At 35.3% G+C, this 23,486-nt stretch overlaps 1 protein-coding gene across 1 annotated transcript in view; it reads left to right on the forward strand.

Annotated features, from left to right (window-relative positions):
* Positions 1-1,784: 1,784 nt before the first annotated feature.
* The window catches only part of LOC145661546 (cholesterol uptake protein 1-like), a 28,042-nt gene continuing 6,340 nt past the window's right edge, over positions 1,785-23,486 (forward strand). The window contains exons 1-3 of the mRNA XM_081726868.1: positions 1,785-1,798; positions 4,405-4,572; positions 12,015-12,162. Of these exons, the coding sequence (XP_081582994.1) occupies positions 1,785-1,798; positions 4,405-4,572; positions 12,015-12,162 (330 nt within the window). The remainder of the gene's footprint in view (positions 1,799-4,404; positions 4,573-12,014; positions 12,163-23,486) is intronic.

The following is a 23,486-nucleotide window of genomic DNA, read 5'->3' on the forward strand; positions in this document are numbered from 1 at the left end:
TCGTTGCATAATGTCGCCCGGACTATAGGACTTTCTTTTATTGGGTTTACAATTAAAAGAGAAGGATCCTGGACCGTTAAGTAATACATATATTAATCACTCGAGTTTTCGAATGCACCTCGTATATGTGAAAATTACAATTCATATAAAAATATATCATATTTAATTTTATAATAATATTATTATCATATATATTTTAAATTTTATCATTGACTTTATTTATTTATACATTTCAATGAAGATAAAGCGCATTCGAAATTTGATTCATAATTTATTTAAAGTCCTTTTCGGGTCCATTAAATGTTTGTTACAAGTTAATAACTATTCACTTGGGCATAATGAAGAAGGTTTTGAAAAAGTTGTAAGTATGATATTCATATAGTTGTTCTTTGAACGGGAAAGGATCGGTTACATATATCTTCAACAATAACAATAATACTTAAGATAAAACAGATACCGTAATTAATATCAGAACAAAAATTAAAGTTACACTCTGAACAAAAGACAAGATCTTATCGAATTATGAATATACAAAATTTGAATAAAAATGCAAACGATAAGCGAAATCATAACGACATTTACGGTAAAATAAAACACAAAATTAATTGAATATATTCTTTCGGACGCCACAACATTAACCTAAGTGACATGACCAATGAATCGTTTAAGTTGATTGAAAGTCATAAACCGGAACAGAGTCTTGCACGTTATTGCACGTCTTGCAGGATCTGTATTCTCCATAATTTCTGTGGAAGGTTCAGGTTCACTTATTTGGGTAGTGTGATCATTAACTATAGTTTCTACCACTTCGATGGAATTTTGCATTTCAGTGAACCTATCGCACCCCCAGAATAAGACTGTCGTAACTCAAAATAGATTTTTAATTGTTATCAATTTTTAACGTGTAATAATTGCAATGTGTATGTATTTAAGAAAGACTTTGTCTGCAATAATTATTACTATACATATTGAAATAACGTTACAATTTTCAAAAAGAGACGAGATAATGAAGTCCCTTTAGATATAACAAATTTCTTTGGCTTTTAAAATTGACATTTCAGAGTTACGACAGTTTTATTCGTTCCATTTTAAGATCACTTTGTTCAATTCGTAGAGTTGCCTGGTCGATTTTACTATTGAGTTGTGTCATCTGTTCACCAAGATCTTGCTTTAATTGTTCTATCTGTTGGTCAATTTTACTCGTTTGTTGCTCCATTTGTTGTTTAATGAGATCGGCCAGGTCAGAAAAGCTCATTTCCCTGTTGCCATCTGTTTCAGATGTATTTCCCATACCAGTGAGACTCATTTTAATATTCCTCGGAATTTTTGTGCCACTTCTCAACAGGGTAAACTCCGTCTTGTTATCTCTTTAGTGAAATCACCTCGCAGCCTTATAGTCAATCTGTACTGTTGAAATTTATTATTTATGAGATTGCCTACTTTACTTCAACGAATCATCTAAAGGTTGCTGGCGATAAACCACCAAAATTTTATAACGTAACTCGTTATACACAGGTCCTCAGTCATAATTATAGCTAGATTAAATTACTAAAATCATTTAAAACAGTTTATTATGCGTTTAGCTTTCCTGGCTTTATTGTGGCACACACTTATTGAAATAAATACACACCTTTATAATTATGCGTAGGCCTATATCCCTTTATGATGGTTCCTGAATTATATCGTTTATTTACAAAACGTTGCTATGACAACGTAAAGACAAAAACTCATCACAAATCATCATCATATTAGAATCAACCAGTAGCGTAGCGTGATATTCCGAAATGGGAATGCCGAAGTTGGTCACTTGTGCGATACAATACTACTGCAATCAGCAATACATTCCTATTCCGAGGGGAAATATAGGATAATAAAAAAACAGGGTGGAGGCCCCCCTAATTGGTGGCCTAGTAGGACATACAGAAGCAAATGCGTGGATTAAGGGTCTACGTTAGAAGCCAATAAGCAATTGTCTCAGCTCCTTCTTGCCACTACCGTTGTCACGAGAAAATTCGGCCCCACTGCTGCATGAACATTGTTTCCAGTATAGTTCCCTTTAATTCTTTCTCGTGGGCAGCTTCTTTCTTCGCATACCATACTTCAATCTCGTTCTTTAAAAAGTCACCCCTAGAAATTTGTCATCTTGGGTCCGGAACTCAGACGCCCATTTGTGAATATGGGCCTGAGTGTATACGTATATAATTTGAAGATGCAAATAGAAAGTACTTAAACCAACCCTGGGGGCCTGTTTTTGTGTATGTATTTCGTTGCCAGATAACGAGACACTAAAGGCAGGGCCGCAAATCTGTCTTCAACATTCGGGGGATGGGTAAGACCGTTCCCATATAATATTTAAGCGATGTTCAAAATATTTATGAAGTTGAAAAACAATGCTGTGGAGGACCAGGGGAGTAGAGTTGTCTTCAACATTAGGAGGAGGGCATATTTGAGGCTTCTTCTGGAGGAGGGGAGATAAGACTCATATTACGATAACTGAATCTGATTTCTGAGGTGAACCTGTTGTATATTATATACCAGGCGATGTAGATGGAATTGTGGTACATACTGTATCAGTATTACAAATCAGTACCGTGAACACATCCTGAATACATGCATATTTATAATTGATATGTTTCTACGTACGCATCCACAATGATATACATTAAAATTTTAGGGCACTTGTTTTGTAATAATATAAATAATGACTTCCCCAAAACTATGAAAGAAAATCAACTATGAATGGTGCAACAATACTCTTATTTGAGCAAAATTATGATGATCACAAGAGAATTATAGGAATCGTTTCAGGAATTAAGCAAATAGTTGAAAATAGACTAACAATAATTAATGACAATGAAATATTAAAGAATACGACTCTTTTTTTAAAAAATGAAACAAGTCTAAGGACATGAATTTCATCTCACTTTCCCTTGTGGCAGTCGAATACAAATCATCACAATTTCAAATCGGATTATTGGGGGGGGAGCAGTTTCCCTGTTTCAAGATTGGAGGGGACATATCCCCTTCATCTCCCCGGGATATTTGCCAGTGTCTGAAGGGCCCAAGCAATCCTTGCGAGGGACGGGGAATGCTGGCTCTTTTGGCCTACCAGATCAGTGACTGTGATTCTACAGATTGTATATAAAGAAATACGTACTTTTTCTTATTAACAGGGGATGCCAGGCATATCGGCGTTCCCTTATACTACGCCGCTGGGGATTACATGGAAAAAGAAAACATAACTTATACAGGTATTTTCTAATTTTGTAGGTCAGGCCATGAACTTTTCAATCCAGCCTCGTATTATAAAGTTAATAATACTGGTGTTTTTTTTCTCCGTACATCGCGACCGACGAAGGGAACAGCGGAGTTCTTGAAATTTTTCACAGAATAAATATGCAGGTGTACAATAAAATCAGTTTTATCACTAAGAACATATTTTGTTTTATTTGTAATGAAATAGACATGGAAATGCCAGTTTCTACCTATTGATATGACGTTCCTGTGATAAATAATGGAGAGAGGTTTAGGAAAAATTTTATTATAAAAAATTATTTTATAAATTTCAAGAAATTGTACAAACGTCACACAAAAATATTCATAAAATTTGTATAAATAACCTGATATGCATGAATTTATGAAAATATCCTGATTTGTGTTGTTTCACCACAATACAGGTTTCAATTCAGAAGATCTGTCATGAAAGAAAGCGTTTTTCAGTATCTATTGACAATGAGCGAACGTATTGATATATCATAGTTGAATATCATTTAAAATACGTTAATATGAGGCATATGTTCTATACCGTAGCGTGTTATGTTTTCAATCAATTATATGTATTTTTATGTGATGTTGGTACTGATTTGGTATTTGGTAGGAAAAAGACGCTGTGGATAAATACTTCCTGAAAATTCCCTGAAGATTCAATTTTCTCTTTATGCACAGTCTTGAAAATAAAAATTGTTTCGGTAGTAATGTATATACGTAACCCAAGCACCAAACGATTTTCTTTAATTCAATAATTACAAAAGACTTTTTGTCAGGAGTGACGAAACAACTAGGCTTCATATAATTGAAAACGAAAAGCAAATGTTTCGAAAATTAGAAAAAAGAAAAAAAGCCTTACTTTTGGCTCCGAAGAAGACCCCAAAAGTGTGTGTGCTGAAAGGCTCCCTTAGACAGGTATTTTGTTAGGCCTATATAATTACACCATCGGCATACAGTGTTGTTAGGTTAAAATGCTTCTTTAGTAATTATTAAGTTCAAACATCCCAAAAACTATTCAGTGTTTCAATGAGTCTAAGATTTAATTAAAATTAATTATCTGTTTTTTCTCAATGATGAGATAATTTATGCAGAATAGTTAGTAATGAATTTTGGTTTATATATGTTTATTTTTTTCAGGCTTGAATATGCAACAGTTGAAAGAGCACTGTGTGCTACAAATAAATACTACGTCGTTAAGAAAGACTTAAAACAACATTGTGAAGTAACAGTAGCTGTATCTACCACGAGCCATCAGAGTATTCCTTTTTCATTTTCATTGACTATTGTGACAGATTTTTACATTGGGTAAATTCGATTTTATTTAATTTGTATTTGCTATACTGCTGAAACTTATACTAGCTATACTGCTATTACTTTTACTATTAAAATAACTACTTCCAAACTAAGGTACTCTTTATTTACGGACACGGGTACATGCACACAAACTTCAAAAGTACTTTACTAAATTTTATCCCCATGCTACTAAATAATATTCTTCACAGTACTTCTAACAAGCCCACTTGCATACTCCAACTTCATTCTTGCTCCCACGAACTCTTTGACTCATGCCAAAGCCGGCCATCCTCATACTCATCACAGACTATTGACAGTAGTGTCACACTCTTCACAGACTACTTGCTATACCACATTCTCCACAGATTACTCACTATTTAACTCTTCCACATTCTTCACAGATTATTTCCTATTAAGGCGGATTTTCATGCCCGCGTTAGAACGGAAGCATCACATGTAGCGTATTCACCGTAAATTATTTTCGTTTTCATACATCCGTGCGTGTATTGCGCCAAATTACTACTCCCTAGCTAATGCGCATGCGTAAAATACAAAGTTTGCGACTTCCACCATGTTAGTCAGTGAATACAATAGTGTACGCGCGCTACTTCCGTCAGAATTGAACAAATTTCTACTCTGACGCGAGTGTAGCGCGCCATATCCGATGCGTGATTTCATTGGCTGTTTAGCACAATCGCTCGCAACTCACGGAGGTAAAGGACACATGAAAATCCGCCTTTACACTCTTCCACATTCTTCACAGACTATTCACTATTACACTCTTTCACATTCTTCACAGATTATTCACTATTACACTCTTCCCCCGTTTTTTTTTTTTTTTTTTTTTTTTTTTACAATGACAATCTATTAGGTGGTCTCCTGATCCTTCCGGATCTTCTTGGTAGCTGCCAATCTTGCTGCTCTGCTGATGTTCTGCCATCTTCTGGGTGTTGTCTTGGTAGGTGTTGATCTTGCTCTCTGACTGATGTTCTGTCACTTTCTGAATTTATGTTTGGACTTCTAGGTAGTTGTACGTGTTGTATATCTTCCACTGCTGCGTTTGTGAGCGGGTTCTTGGCATGTTATCTTCTTAGTCTCCCTTTGCTTGCGGAAAAATTATTTGATGTCGATGGCACTTCCGTATTTTTCCTTGTATTCTTACCAAAAACACGACTGGGCTCATCTGCCTGACCAGTTCACCTTTGATAAACTTAGGAAAACGATCGCGATAGCTCTTCACCCAGACCACTTCATTCTTTGCTTGTTGCTCCACTTCTTTCCTGTCTTTCTTGCCGCGTTCAAACACTCCCTTCTGTACAACATTAAACATTGTGCGTGGTTGAAAATTTAACATCAATTCCGCTGGTGGTTTCCCTGTTGCCTTACTCGGTGTGAAACGAAGCATGTATAATATTTCTTTCAGCTTATGCTCTCCTAATCTACGGTTCCATGTATATTTATTGTCTAAAAACTGTTTTCTTAAAAGCTGCTTTACTGTCTGCACGGCTTTTTCAGCGATTCCATTGCTTTCTGGGTTGTATGGTGAGGTTAGCACTGCCTTGATATCTCTTTCCTTTAGGTATGTCGTAAACTCAAATGATGTGAAAGGAGGTCCGTTATCTGATACTAAAGTCTTTGGATACCCGAAAATTTGAAAAAAAAAACTCGTCTAACTTTTGTTTAGTTTCAGATGCTGTCGTTGAATTTACATTCCACACTTGGATCCATTTTGAATAACTGTCCACTAACAGCAAAAATTTAGATCCCACACAACCAAAGTGATCTACATGCACTCTTCCCATCGGTTGTGCTTCTGCTTTCCAACTACTATATTGATTTTTCGAGTTATTCCTATGCATGCTATTACACGTTTCACAAAATTCGCTCATTTTTTTGATATCACGGTCTAAACCTGGCCACCAAACTGCTTCCTTAGCTACAGCCAGCATTCTCCAAGCACCTAGGTGATTCCTGTGTAACTGTTCCAGATACTTCTTCCTTAACTTATGTGGGAGTACAGTTTTGCCTTCCATAATCACACATTTGTTCACAACTGAAAGTCTTTGCTTGTTGTTAAAGAATGTTCTTAACTCTGTAGTATTATGTTCTTCCTTCAACTTCCTGGGCCAACCTTTTATTATCCATTCTCTCACCTGACATGATAGTCGGTCTTTTTCCGATGCCTCCATTATTGCCAAATAATGGTGCCAACATTATTTGGCTTATGAACTCTTTTTCGTCTATTTTTACATCCACTGGTGCCTCATTAATCGGTAGTCTGGATAGGAAATCTGCTACTTCCACTTGCTTACTATAAAGGATTTTGAAGTCGTACGAAGACAAGAACAACATCCATCGTTGGAGTCTTGGTGAAGCTGCGTCTGGAATAGCCTTTTCTCCGAATATGATCTTGACTGGCATAGAATCTGTAATAATTGTAAAACGTCTACCGAACAAATATTTATGAAATTTCTTTACTCCGTGTATTATCGCTAATGCTTCTCTTTCGAACTGGGCATAGTTACGTTCTGCATCGCTCAATGTTGCTGACGTACACGCTACCGTCTTCAACTTGTTATTCACTTTGTTACACAGCATAGCGCCGATTCCGTCCTGTGATGCATCCGTAACGAGTACTACCTCTTCCTTCTCATCAAATGGGTGTAGTATTTCCGCCTTCTTCAGCAGTTCTTTTGCTTGTATAAATTCTTGTGCATGTCGTTCATCCCAACACCATATGGCTCCTTTTCTTAGTAATGTATACAACGACGGAATTTTTGACGCTAAGCCAGGTAGTTGTCTATGGTAAAATGAAAGCATGCCTAGGAAGGCCTTCAGTTGCGTTACATTCGTCGGTTCGGGACATTTCATGATCGCTTCCACCTTATCTTCCATTGGTTTAATTCCTTCTGGACTAATATGATGTCCCAAATACTCTATTTCCTGTTTGAAGAAAACACACTTGTCTCCCCGCAGTCTGATATTCAGATCCTTGAATTTTTGTAGGAGTATCCGTGTCTTTTCGTAACAATCATACGTATCTTTTCCCCATATTATCACATCATCCAAGAAACATGCAGCCCACGGTAAATCTTGCAACACTGACTCCATAAACTTTTGAAAAATTTGTGCTGCACAGCTCAACCCAAATGCTAGTCTTTTGTGTTGGTATAAGCCCCAAGGTGTATTCAGCGTCATGTATTTTAATGAATTTTCATGGATCAACAATTGTTGGTACGCCTGCTTTAAATCACACAATACGAAACAATGGGCACCCTTCAACTTGTTCATTAAGTCTTCAATGTGTGGTAGTGGGTACGATACTTTTTCCAGAACTTTGTTTACCGTCACGCGAAAGTCCCAGCATAACCTGATGCTTCCATCTTTTTTTCTCGCTAATACCAATGGCGTCGCCCAATCGGAATAATCCACTTGCGTCAAAATTCCTTGTTGCACTAACTTGTCTAACTCATCTTTCACTTGTGGTTTCAAACTTACCGGTATTTCGTATGCCTTCTTGAAAATTGGTACCGCTTCTTCTTTCACTGGTAATACCACTTTGTACCCTTTAACTGGTGTGTTTAAGTCTCCCTCAAACACTTCTTTGAACTCATCTTTGATTTTACTTGCTAAGTTATCAGCTACAGTTGCGTCATCTGTTCCTATCGAAGCAATATTACTACTAAACTGTTCTTTCCAACAAGGCCAAAGTATATTGATCTATGAACGTCCCACAATTGGTTGGTTTAGTTTAGCATCCAGTACATATAATGGTAACTGCCACTTACTACTTTTCCACTGCACTTCCACCATTATTTTACCTTTAGTGTCTAACGGTCTACCATCGGCATTGCATAATTTAAAGGTATCCGATACCACTTGTTTGTTGGGGAAATGTTCGTTGCATGCATCTCTACTGATTACTGACACTGCGGCACCGGTATCTAGTTCAAAAAACACTGTCTTACCGTCACATTTTAGCGGTATGTTACATAAGTCCTTGCGTTTACCGTCTGGTACGTCCATTGCCAATAATTCAACGATCTTATCTAAGTTTTCTTCCTGCATTACTGACGTTTCTGGGGTAGTCACTTTAATTTCTTTCACTTTTTCTCTTACTTCCTCTGCGTCAACAGTCCCTTGTGCTTCGTGTCTTTTAAAACACATTTTCTGAAAATGGCCTTGTACACCACAAAAATTACACTTCACATATTTCGCAGGACAGAGAGTATTTGTTATGTTGTTTCCCGCACTTACCACACACAAATTTACCCTTGTACCGTTCTGCTTTATTACTATTTCCACTGTTACTGCTGTACCTTACCTGTGTTTGATTTTGCTTATTTGGCTTACCTTGACAATGACTCAACACATTCACCTGACCAACCTCTTCGAATTCTTTCTTTCTCATGATTGCCATGTCGTTACCAATAGTTTCCGCTTGCACTGCCATTTAAACAGCTACTGTGAAGGTCATATTGTCTTCTGCTAACAATCTCTTACGCACATTATCGTCGTTGATGCCATATATAAACTGATCCCGTAATGCTTCTTCTAAAAATGTGCCGAATTTACACAATGCTGCTTGCTGTCTCAACGTGGCTACAAATTCGGTAACGGACTGACCTTGTGACTGTTGAATAAATCTGAATTTGTACCGTTCTGAAATTGTGTTGAGTTTTGGTCGGAAGTGTAACACTAACTTGTCTTTGATTTTTGCGTAGGTCAGATCTTGTATCTTTTCCGGTTCACAAATGTCTCTCAATAGTTTGTATGTTTTTGCCCCGATAGACGCGATCAATGTAGGCACTTTCTTTGCGGCCGGTAACTCCATGGCTATGCAGAATTGATCAAACCTGTCCAAATAATCACTTATTTCCTGGTCTTCCACCTCAAATGCTTCAAAAAGTTTGGAACCTGCCATATTGTAAATCCTTTTACCTCGTCGCCACTGCTATACTGCTGAAACTTATACTAGCTATACTGCTATTACTTTTACTATTAAAATAACTACTTCCAAACTAAGGTACTCTTTATTTACGGACACGGGTACATGCACACAAACTTCAAAAGTACTTTACTAAATTTTATCCCCATGCTACTAAATAATATTCTTCACAGTACTTCTAACAAGCCCACTTGCACACTCCAACTTCATTCTTGCTCCCACGAACTCTTTGACTCATGCCAAAGCCGGCCATCCTCATACTCATCACAGACTATTGACAGTAGTGTCACACTCTTCACAGACTACTTGCTATACCACATTCTCCACAGATTACTCACTATTTAACTCTTCCACATTCTTCACAGATTATTTCCTATTACACTCTTCCACATTCTTCACAGACTATTCACTATTACACTCTTTCACATTCTTCACAGATTATTCACTATTACAGTATTATTATTTGTTTTCTTTTACAAAAACGAAATTTCAGTAAGAAAACTTGAATATAGCTTTAAATTATAGTGTAACATCAAGGTGTAATTGCATGACAAACAGTAATCAAATGTTCAGATTTTCCAAGGGCTGTGCCATATATGAAAATTAAATGTTGTCCTCGTGTTTCTGCTTTATTTATTAGTTAATCCTTTAAGTTTTTTTTATACATTTGCAAATAAAAAAGTGTAAATAATCATACAGGTAAGGATGCCTTTTCACAAAATTTCTTGAAAAATTCGTTTTAAAAGAATTTATTTGGATACTAAATCCTGACTTGAATATTGTTCAAAAGACAAGACGTGGCAAGAGTTGTGAAAATAAAATCAAAAGTAAAAGATGTACACACATGCGCATTAAATTTTGCAAGTATACTGTAGTTCATGATTTTTAGTATCTAATATTTTTTCCTTCGGACTTTAGCTGAAACTGACTAATTAGTAAGTAGAGATGATAGAAAGCTTGCCCTGTATGAAAATGTTTCCAAAAATATTAAGAAATAATAGAAACAAAATTAAGTTCGACTGAGTCTATCCTGGCAAACATGCTATAGAAAGATTTTTGTAGTAGCGAAGGGAAATTACAAATTTCCAGTAAAGGAGCAAATTAAAGAACGGATGGGAGGGAGGAAAGAGCATTAAATATTAAATCTATTGTCTAGGTTATCTGCCAACATATATTAAATTCTGTAGTCAAGATTTCGTATGGAAATATGGAAACAAACAGAAAAAAAAACATTCTCCTGAAGCTCGAAATGACGCACTACGGCTAGAAAATCTCAACGTATGGTCAAAGTAAGAAGATCTCAACAGAGTCCCAGTGGATGAGTACTCGAATTGCAGTCTCACGATGGTTCTGAGTGACAATCCACTTTATTGCTCATCAGGATTATCAGTAAGGGTTTTCTTCCGACCACTGTTCCTCTTCGCCGATGTGGTTTAGCCGTCAGTTTTGTAGACTGTTATCGCTTTGAACACTGTCCCTCGCGATACACTGATACATTTGCCAGTTTCATGACTCTCCCATTACATAACATTTTGCACTCTTTTGGAATTCAGAGGGGTTGCCCATACCTCCGAAGCTATACATATGTTGTGTGCGAACTCCTTCATGGCGAAGGGGTTAGCGTACACGCCTTTGGCGTAAGAGACCCGGGTTTGATTCCCGACGGGAGTTCATGTGGTTTGGATTCCACGTTAATCAGTAGAACCCGTGTCATATAGCCTCGCTACTGAAAGAGACGTTAAACTCAAAATCAACTCAACTCAATAGGTTGTGTATGTGTGTATATGTTGTCTTGATGGAGAAAGATTCGCTTACTCTCACTTGAAACACAAGACACTAGTATATATATATATATATATATATATATATATATATATATATATATATATATATATCCCATAACAAACCAAAATGCCATAACAAGGGAAAATTTTGTTCATAAACTGATATTGCTTGTGAGAGAACTACAAACAACAGTAGAAAATTTCCATTCAGCATGTGCAGGCATTTCAGTTTCATATTTATACAACTTTAAGAAAATCATGAGGTAGAGGCATCATGTAAATATTATAAATTCCAGGACATAAAATTAAATACACCAAGAAAAAGTACAAAATAAGGTATATTATAAGAATTCTTTGATTATATATGGTATGTGATTATATTATTAGGACAGTATTCATCTATATATGGTCTCCTAGATTATTTGTATGATAGTTCGTTTTCATCAAACAGTTGTTGAGACACTTCAAACAAGTGCAAAATGTGATTAATTTTGAATCAATAATAACAATTAGAAATACATTAGATTAAGAACAATTTAATTATTAATTTCTAGAATGCACTTTTTTCATAATAGGTATTGCAACTATAAATTTAGCACTAATAAATATACATAATTGATATTTTAGAACAATTAACATTTGCGTGTGTACTTTGGGTACATTTTTCATATTCCTGTACTTTTCAATTTTATTATTTATTTATATATCTATTTTAATTTCAGTCTCGAAGATGGTGTAAGGGAATTGTCAGTTACTCCTTCTCAGCCTCGTTATTATGGTTTTAAATTTCCAAATGATACTGATATAGTACAAGTACAAGTTCACTCAACGGATGATATTTGTATGATCGTTTCTATTCAGGATATGATTGTGAGTATTATTATTATTATTATTATTATTATTATTATTATTATTATTATTATTATTATTATTATTATTATTATTATTATTATTATTATTGAATTTAGATCAATGTTGATTCTTATTTATTTTAGGAGATAAAATAAGTCGTCAGATGAATTTACATTGGACCATCATATCAATATAATCATTAGGTTAAGTAATTAATACCTTTTAAAAATCTTTTTAATAATCTGACATACAACGTTCTCCGGTCAAGAAACCAGCATTATCAGCGAAAGCGATCGGTGTACTGACCATACATCAGCCTTAAGAGCAGAAAAACATCGTATAACTTGTAAATTGATTTTTCCACACATATACAAAATCAAGAATTCAGAAACTGTGTGATTTCTTTAAGTGGGGTAATATGGTAAAAATCGAAGCACTCCAAATATAGAAGAGGACATGAAGGGAACAGGTCATCCAGACGAAAATACTTTAAGAACTTATTTTCTGTAAGTTCCTATCTACGAGGGTGAGTTGATAAGTTCTGTCTGTAACGAGTCGCCTTGAGGACACCCCCCGGCTCGCGACTCAATGGACTCGTCCCATGTTGATGACGACTAATGAGAAGCAAAGGATTGTAAAAAGAAATAAAAAAGGGAATATAATTATATTATGTTATAAGGTTGTTTAAAACAAGTTAAATTTAACCTGTATATACATTTACTCTTAGTATCTTTTTCTGTTAACTTTTTTTTAAAAAAGTAAAAAGGAAAGAGTACGAGTGCGCAAATATTAGAGTTGATGTGGAAATCATTCATATTTGTTAGCGCGTCACGTGATGTTTCATAGCTTCGCGGTATGCGATTGCCTTCTGCCCGCATACTCTCTTGTTGTATTTTGGCCGGGACAGATCGTGAATTCTTGTTGTATTTTGGTCGGGACAGATCGTGAACTCTCGTAGTATTTCAGCCTGGATGGAACGTGAATTCATAGCTGTAGTTTGTCTGCCAGCATGGATCGTTAATTCATGATAGTATGTGTGGTGACGGTTGTGGAACGAAACGTGTACCAGTCTTTGCATGGTGTCGTTGTTTGTGTCTGAGTTTAACAGTGAAGTTGAACTGGGGCAATGAATGTATTGGGCATAACGGCAAAAGGACTGAAAAGTGTGGAAAAAAAGTGCTTAGTGATATGCAAATAATCACAGTTTCTCAGAAGCTAGTATTTCTATTATGCTTTTTTTCTTTTTAAGCAGAGAAATTACAGGAGTATTGGGGCCGAGGCAGGAAGTGAGCGGGGGACCAAAGTAGGTCAACTTGTGCCCGTTTATATGTTGCGAGTTTGTTCTAATAACCAGTGTAATCGTTTTGATTACTATATCCTTAGTTGTCTGGTTAGTTTGTGGAGCATTTTTGCCACAAAGGACAAATTCTGCATTTTTTTGTGGGACAATAATCTGCGAAAAGAAAAGAACTGAGAAACAATAGTTACTTGCTCTGGTTTTGTAATGCAGGAAGCTTTTCCCTTAATAAGCTCCACTGCTATTGCAAGTAACCGTTTGTACGCCGAAACTAAGTTTAGTTTGAATATTTTTGGCGAGAGTCTTTGAAAAAGGTTCATGACAAAAGTGCCGTTTGACCAATATGTTTATTCGCTTCGAGTTTCATCTCGGTCAGTCAACGAAGCCAATTCCATTACTGTAACACCACGAGACAAGGTAAAAAGAAGACGGAAAATTTGGGTGAGTGAGTTTTTGATTTAAGTAGTATATGGGTCACTTTGTTAACAATTCCAGTTTGGTTGTGGTTATGGTCGTTTCCGCTTTGGTTAGGATGCTATTTACATTTGTATTAAATTGCCACAGTAGGGATCTGTTATATATTCTAGTTAAATCCTCCCCAGATTGTAATTTAGAAATTAGTGGAATGATAATCCGGGAGTATAGATCCGAATAATTCTAAAGAATATTAAAAAGTTCGAAATTTTTCCTTGTGGATATGTTTATGACTTTACAGCGTAATTTTGACTCGTTAATACGTGCTTATTACATTCACTATTGATGAATGATTTCCATTGAGATTCTATATCGAGCACTTAAGAGTAAAATTTTCCATAGAGGGTTTATTTCTGAAGGTAAATTGTGTGATTTTTTGAACATCATAAAGATTAGCAATTGTGGTATTAAAATATTGCGTGATTATCAAATATTAATTTCAAGTTTGTACAGTCACGGTCAATACAAATAGGACTAGGTTCAATTTTAGTTAAAAGTATTGTAATATGAATAAGAATTTGATTCGAAAGAATTTCATAAGATTAATTGTGGTATTTCTTGATGTCACCAGTTAATAATTATTGTACAGTCGGTGACAAAAGTTATTGAATGATAGATTTTCTAGTTAATATTGAACTTTCGCTTAATATTTACGAGAGAAATTCTTTGAATAGTATATTTGAATGGAAAGCAGATTGTCGAGACTGATTAGCTTCAGATTTATATTATTATTATTATTAAATTTTCAATTACTTTGGATAAATTCATTTTTCGACTTTGTATTATTCAAGCGAATTTAGATTCGAATTGAGATACCGAGAATATTGTTAGATAGTACAATTAAATTAATAGTCAATGCACTTGAATCAAATTATATATATATATATATATATATATATATATATTGAATTGGATCTCTTACGTATTACTACGCGGTATATATATATATATATTTACATATATTTTTTTTAAATTTTACTTCTGTTGTTATTATTGCTTTGTGCATTTATATTAATCTAACGTATTAGTATATATGCACAACCAACGCTTTGAAATAAAATTTGTTATTGAAAATTTGAAATTTGGTTGTTCCATTATTTATGATTATCTGTATATCCTATTTTATTTGTGTTTGCCATTAACATATTCACAAGGAATATCAATCCGTCCCGTCTGGTGCAGCTGCTTTGGGTTTATGTGTCTGTTCGGCCGAGACCTTTCTTTCGGGTTTGCTACTCGAATTTAAATCGATTGTTGAATTATAATTATTTTTTTTTTTAGTTAAGACTCTCGATTTGGATTCGTGTGGCGTGACTAGGAGGAAAGGGTCGTTTCATTGCAACAAGAGAGTATCAACAAAAAAAAATAAATAAATAAATATGTATCTCGTACAAAAAATTAGTACTTGTAATATATCTAGTCATTATAGCAGTAAACAGAGAATTAATTTCCAAATATTTGATAGTAAATTTTGTATGTCTATTCCCTTTAAATTTATGCTTCTCTTATGCGAAAAGTTTTGCGATTTAATAGAAATAATTGAAAATAATTGTGATTTCTTGTCTCTTCCGAATATTGAAATTTCGCAGCTAGTTTTTGGTCGATTCGATTTTCATTTGTGCAGTGTATTAGTAGTCTTAGACTTAGCTTGTATTTATGTTAATATTAAGTAACATTTATTATATATTACTTGTATTGTGTTTATGCATATTGAATTCCAGTACAATGGAGAATTTTAGAGACCATACAGTTATTGATATTCCAGATTCCGAATATTTAACGTTGGATGCCACGGGGCATGTCGATTTAGATAGAACTTTAGAATTTGGTTCTGTTAACATGGAATTAACTCCTCCTACACAGGGTAGTTTAAATATTCGTCAATTACTATCGCCTTTTGTTAATTTGTCTAATCGATCCACCCAATCATCGAATGGTACTTTTGGTTTCAGCCGCATGGTTAATGCTACTAGTTTAGATAGTTCTAGAATGGAACAGAGACAAGTGTCCTTTGCTGAACCGATGTTAAATGAAAATAATTCCATACCTTCCGAGAATAATCCTGTAGGTGATGAGCGGTTGCGTCATCGATACTTGAATTTAGGAAACTATTATAAAAGAGTTTCTTGTATTAGAAATTCAACTCCTCGAGTGGGTAGTAATAATATTTTTGTAGAGAATGCCAACTTCCGGTCAGAGGATAGAAACACCGAATCCTGTAGACCTAATGTTGTTTTTACAAACCCAGGTTCTCATGTAGAGTCTAATCGCTTTGATTCTGATATTGAGCATAAGCTAATGGTCAAATATACTCATATGCGATCATTGAGTTATTTAGAAAATAGGTTACGAGACATTAAGAATGTTAACGGCAAAAACAGTATTCAGGTTTTTGAAATGCTATTCAAGTTGGAAGAAATATTAATGGATAGCAGTTATTCCTTAGGAATGCTACTTTCTGTCTTGATACCTAAATGTGAAGCGGAAGTATTAAAAGTAGTAACTTCAGCACTAAATGAAAACATGAGTTGGGTAAATTTTAAGCAGAGTATTTTGATGAAATTTGTAACTCCCATTACTATTCATTCACTAATAGGAGAACGTGTTTATAGAAAACAACGAATAACCGAATTTGTAAATGATTATGTGAAGTCAATTATGGTTTCCATGTCTGTATTGAACATGAGTATAGAGGAAGGGGACTTGATCAAAACAATTTTATGCGGAATGAATCCAAGTATTAGGTTCAAAATGTTGAATTATTATGTGCCTTCGAATAGGTGGGAATTGTTAGATATTTCAGAGAAATTTGTTTCAAGATATAGAGAACAAATAGAATACAATAGATATTGTGGGATTAACAAAGGCAAACAAAATATGGTATTATCAAATAATAGTTCCATGACTCGAGATATTAAGATGAAAGATGATAGTGTTAAACCAAATCATAATGTAAAACTGAATTCAATGAATGAAATATCTAGGAGTTCGATTTCTTCAGGGTTTCGTTCATTCAAAAATAATCGGTCTGATCAAGTATTGAATAAAAACTTTAGCAGAATTCCATCTGAAATGGACGGAGTTGTTGCGACTTTTGTGGTTGGCAAAGTGAACAATATTCTAACTAGTGTTTGTGTCGATGGGGGGTCAAGTTTCAACCTCGTTACCATTGATATGGTCAGGCGTTGTGGTTCCGAGAAATTTATTTACGAAGTGGAAGAGAAAACTGTGAATGCTCCTTCGGGTTTAAACTTCGTAACAAAAGAAGAAATTGTGCTAACTATAAATCTTTCGGGATATTTCCAAACTGTAATCTTCAAAGTGGTCGAACAATTGCCTTGTGATTGTTTGCTTGGGATGTCATTTCTTCGGACTACGTCTGCTATATTAGATTATGATAAAAACTTTTTAATTTTTAACAATGGAAAAAAGAGGTTCCGACTTCAATATCGGCGGGATGTGTTCAAACGGAATATTGATGGATTTAGATCCAGTGACCGTGGTGGCCAGCGAAAGTTTAGGCAGAATAAGTCTTCTTCTGCGAATGCGACCAATGAGAATTCTTCGGGCCAGACTTCATTGTTCTTCAGGGCCGATTTATCTTCCATGGGGATTAAAGAGAAAGGGATCCAGTGTGATTTGGATTTACAGCAGCTGGAATCTCAGATGTTAACAATCAACGCTCCGAGTTCTTCGCAACTTTTAGAACTGCGAGATTTAATCGAGTGCAACTTGTCAAAGGGACATACTGATGCAGTGGTAGCGCATCCCGAGATGGAAGAAAAGAAGCTAGTGACAGTTGATAATCAGGATTTAGTGAAATGTAACGCCTACAATCATCGAGCAGATACTTTGGTTGATTTAGCCATGATTTCAACCAACTATGAACCAGTTGAAAAGACAGATGATCATCCTATACCGGATGATAGTGCGAGTCCAAACGGTCAATTAGATGGAAGTATTTCGTCAGTGTTGGGCTACAAACAGGATTCCACTGTTTGTAATGAAGTTTCAGGTCGATCAACTTTGAAGAAAAAGAAGACGAAGAAGAAGAAAAAGAAGAAGAAACATTCCAAAGAGGTGCTAAATAGAAGTGAAGAAACAAAGCCAAAGATTGAAGAAGACAAAGGTGCTTCGGTCCATCAATGTTCGAAGCCAATTGCAGAAAAGGATGAGAAAAGCAGTTCATCGGAAGCTTCAGATGCTGACGTCGAATTAGCTGAAAATTTTCATACGCTTCTAAAACGAAATAAGAAGTATGTGATGGAGAACTTACCTCGTCGGACTTTAAATCTTGATCATTCCGGGCAGGTGAAAAACCGTGATAGCATACAGGTTGAAAAACCTAAAGGTGACGATACCTGGAGTTATCGGGATCCGGATGTTGAATCATTTATTGATTCAGTTAAAATCGAATATGCTGATGTTAAATCTGAATGCATTAGATATATTAAAGATCTTGTCGGAAAACTTATAAGTATATTTTTGTTTATTTGTATTGTTAGCTTTACTCTGGTTAAAATTATTAGCGAGCACTCTGGGCTAAAGGTGTGCCCTATCGAAGCTTTTTATGCACGTCCGAGTTATACCCCTTTAGAAATCCGATGGAACATCTATGAGTCCGATCTCGCTGGTAGATCTTCCCAAGAAATTTGGCTGAAAGCTTTGGCCAATATGGAAAAGAGCTGGAATAATAGGAGGAAGCTCATGATGCAGCGCAGAAGAGAGGTGAACTTCAATATCGGAGATAAGGTTTTACTCCGCACACATGTTAAATCATCCTTAAAGGATCATATAGCCAAATCTCTAAGTGACAAGTGGTATGGGCCTTATGTTGTCAGGAAGTTCCTCACACCCAATACCATTCTTGTCTCTGACGAGAACGATACTATGATTTCTTATAGAAAGAGTCATGTATCAGACATTAAGATTTATCGTGAACCTCGATCGAGGGATCATTAGATCGAAATCAGTACTGGAAGAGATAAGAAAATGTATATTAAGAGATTGGTGATAATATAATTAAGAATATTGCAAGGAATTATGTATGTATGTTTATATTTTTTTGAGATGTGTAACATATTTGTTTTGTTCAATGAATTCTGAAGCCGTGGCCACGGATTCAACAAAAATTATCATAATGGTAAGCTGAAGAGTATATTAATATTTATCTTAATTAATTGTAAATAGTATTTATTGAATTATGTATATTTGTTTTGTATATATGTTAATGTTTTCTTATATTTTGTAGCCACTCTATTCCTTGCCAATTGGAGGAAAATTTTTGCATGTTGCAAAAATTTTTTTACGGAGGGGTGGTTGTAACGAGTCGCCTTGAGGACACCCCCCGGCTCGCGACTCAATGGACTCGTCCCATGTTGATGACGACTAATGAGAAGCAAAGGATTGTAAAAAGAAATAAAAAAGGGAATATAATTATATTATGTTATAAGGTTGTTTAAAACAAGTTAAATTTAACCTGTATATACATTTACTCTTAGTATCTTTTTCTGTTAACTTTTTTTTTTAAAAAGTAAAAAGGAAAGAGTACGAGTGCGCAAATATTAGAGTTGATGTGGAAATCATTCATATTTGTTAGCGCGTCACGTGATGTTTCATAGCTTCGCGGTATGCGATTGCCTTCTGCCCGCATACTCTCTTGTTGTATTTTGGCCGGGACAGATCGTGAATTCTTGTTGTATTTTGGTCGGGACAGATCGTGAACTCTCGTAGTATTTCAGCCTGGATGGAACGTGAATTCATAGCTGTAGTTTGTCTGCCAGCATGGATCGTTAATTCATGATTGTATGTGTGGTGACGGTTGTGGAACGAAACGTGTACCAGTCTTTGCATGGTGTCGTTGTTTGTGTCTGAGTTTAACAGTGAAGTTGAACTGGGGCAATGAATGTATTGGGCATAACGGCAAAAGGACTGAAAAGTGTGGAAAAAAAGTGCTTAGTGATATGCAAATAATCACAGTTTCTCAGAAGCTAGTATTTCTATTATGCTTTTTTTCTTTTTAAGCAGAGAAATTACAGGAGTATTGGGGCCGAGGCAGGAAGTGAGCGGGGGACCAAAGTAGGTCAACTTATGCCCGTTTATATGTTGCGAGTTTGTTCTAATAACCAGTGTAATCGTTTTGATTACTATATCCTTAGTTGTCTGGTTAGTTTGTGGAGCATTTTTGCCACAAAGGACAAATTCTGCATTTTTTTGTGGGACAATAATCTGCGAAAAGAAAAGAACTGAGAAACAATAGTTACTTGCTCTGGTTTTGTAATGCAGGAAGCTTTTCCCTTAATAAGCTCCACTGCTATTGCAAGTAACCGTTTGTACGCCGAAACTAAGTTTAGTTTGAATATTTTTGGCGAGAGTCTTTGAAAAAGGTTCATGACAAAAGTGCCGTTTGACCAATATGTTTATTCGCTTCGAGTTTCATCTCGGTCAGTCAACGAAGCCAATTCCATTACTGTAACACCACGAGACAAGGTAAAAAGAAGACGGAAAATTTGGGTGAGTGAATTTTTGATTTAAGTAGTATATGGGTCACTTTGTTAACAATTCCAGTTTGGTTGTGGTTATGGTCGTTTCCGCTTTGGTTAGGACGCTATTTACATTTGTATTAAATTGCCACAGTAGGGATCTGTTATATATTCTAGTTAAATCCTCCCCAGATTGTAATTTAGAAATTGGTGGAATGATAATCCGACAGTATAGATCCGAATAATTCTAAAGAATATTAAAAAGTTCGAAATTTTTCCTTGTGGATATGTTTATGACTTTACAGCGTAATTTTGACTCGTTAATACGTATTTATTACATTCACTATTGATGAATGATTTCCATTGAGATTCTATATCGAGCACTTAAGAGTAAAATTTTCCATAGAGGGTTTATTTCTGAAGGTAAATTGTGTGATTTTTTGAACATCATAAAGATTAGCAATTGTGGTATTAAAATATTACGTGATTATCAAATATTAATTTCAAGTTTGTACAGTCACGGTCAATACAAATAGGACTAGGTTCAATTTTAGTTAAAAGTATTGTAATATGAATAAGAATTTGATTCGAAAGAATTTCATAAGATTAATTGTGGTATTTCTTGATGTCACCAGTTAATAATTATTGTACAGTCGGTGACAAAAGTTATTGAATGATAGATTTTCTAGTTAATATTGAACTTTCGCTTAATATTTACGAGAGAAATTCTTTGAATAGTATATTTGAATGGAAAGCAGATTGTCGAGACTGATTAGCTTCAGATTTATATTATTATTATTATTAAATTTTCAATTACTTTGGATAAATTCATTTTTCGACTTTGTATTATTCAAGCGAATTTAGATTCGAATTGAGATACCGAGAATATTGTTAGATAGTACAATTAAATTAATAGTCAATGCACTTGAATCAAATTATATATATATATATATATATATATATATATATATATATATATATATATATATATATATATATTGAATTGGATCTCTTACGTATTACTACGCGGTATATATATATATATATATATTTACATATATTTTTTTTAAATTTTACTTCTGTTGTTATTATTGCTTTGTGCATTTATATTAATCTAACGTATTAGTATATATGCACAACCAACGCTTTGAAATAAAATTTGTTATTGAAAATTTGAAATCTGGTTGTTCCATTATTTATGATTATCTGTATATCCTATTTTATTTGTGTTTGCCATTAACATATTCACAAGGAATATCAATCCGTCCCGTCTGGTGCAGCTGCTTTGGGTTTATGTGTCTGTTCGGCCGAGACCCTTCTTTCGGGTTTGCTACTCGAATTTAAATCGATTGTTGCATTATAATTATTTTTTTTTTAGTTAAGACTCTCGATTTGGATTCGTGTGGCGTGACTAGGAGGAAAGGGTCGTTACATGTCTCACTAAGGAAACAAGTAGATAGAAAGCGAAGCTTGATGTTTTTATTCAACATATTCCCCTTGTAGTGCATGCACTTTTCACATCACTGCTGCAGTGCTTGCAGGTCAGACAAATAGAAGTCGGATGAATGCTCTGCAACCAGACCTCTGTTTGAGAAATGACGTCATCGGCGTCATTGAAATGTGTTCCCTTTAAAAACATTTTCAGTTTAGGAAAGAGATAAAAGTCTGATGGAACCAAATCAGGCGAATATGGTGGATGTTCCTGTATTTGAAACCGTAGGTCCTCCAAGTTTTGCAATGTCAGACGTGCCTTGTGTGAGGGCGCATTGTCCTGGAGGAAGATTACCCCCTTTGACAGCTTTCCACTTCTCTTCTCCTTTAGTGTTGCTTTCAGTTTGTCCAGAAGAGATGTATAAGTTCCATTGCTGGTTTCACCCGATTTGAGATAATCCAGCAATAGAATTCCTTCACAATCCCAGAAGACCGTAGCAAGGACCTTAGCAGAGGAGCGCTGTGTCCTTGCCTTCTTGGGATGTGGAGAACCGCTGTGGTGTCATTCCGCCGATTGTTGTTTCGTCATGAGGTCGTAGAATATAACCAGGTTTCGTCCATTGTTACCAACCGTTGCAAAAAGTTGGCCTTACCCGCTTGAAATTGGGACAGAACTGCCTAACTTGCCTCCACTCGTTCACACTTCTGATCTGCGTTCAAAACATTCGGAATCCATTTTTCTGGGACATTCCTCATACCCAAGTCTTCATGGATAACTTTCCCCACCCGTTCATGACTAATACCCAATTTGTCCTCTATCTGTTTGAGTGGGATTCAGCGATTGTCGAGAAACATCCGGTGAATGGCGTCAATCATCTCGGGAGAGATCACTGAAATTGGTCTGGCACACCTTGGATCATCGTTCAGACCAAACTGCCCACGTTTGAAGTTCGCTGCCCATTCGTTCACAGTGGCATGTGAAGGTTCCTTGTCCCCCCCTCCCCCAATGTCATGACAAGGTCGTTGTGGATCTCCTTCGGCGACAGTCTCTTTAGGAAGAGGTACTTGATAAATGCACAGTGTTCAAATTTACTAATTTCTGGGACGTGGGCTGACATCCTCATTTTGGACCTGAAAAAAAATTAAATTGGTTTAGTCAAACCAAATTTTGCACGGTAGCTTCACAAATTATAAGCCTCATAAAGATGTATAACTTTTATATCTAGCTTTGTTTGAACCTGGGTAGGCTGAAAACTTATATATATATATATATATATATATATATATATATATATATATATATATATATATATATATATATTTCTTTAATTCTGATTTAAGCTTAAATTTCCAGTATAAGGTATGATTCTAAGACTAGTTTCTCCGTATCTGTTTTACCTCGTTTTGAATACTTAACATCCTTGCGCGTTCCCAAGGGGAATCGTAACCGATTCTTTCCTATTAAAGGCGAAAACACTGCCAGAAGAACTATAATAAAGCTTATATACTGAATTTGCACATACATATACGAGCCAATATTTGCGAAGTGTTCTCACGTGTGTGTGCTTCACTGCAAGAAATACTTGTAAATTATTCATTGTAGCTTTGGAAAATTCAAGATTACTAATAAAACTCCAACTGTCCAAAGCAGTATTATA

The sequence above is a fragment of the Thermobia domestica genome, chromosome 10 (genome assembly GCF_964235325.1).
Source record: "Thermobia domestica chromosome 10, izTheDome1.hap1.1, whole genome shotgun sequence".
In the NCBI taxonomy this organism is placed as follows: Eukaryota; Metazoa; Arthropoda; class Insecta; order Zygentoma; family Lepismatidae; genus Thermobia; species Thermobia domestica.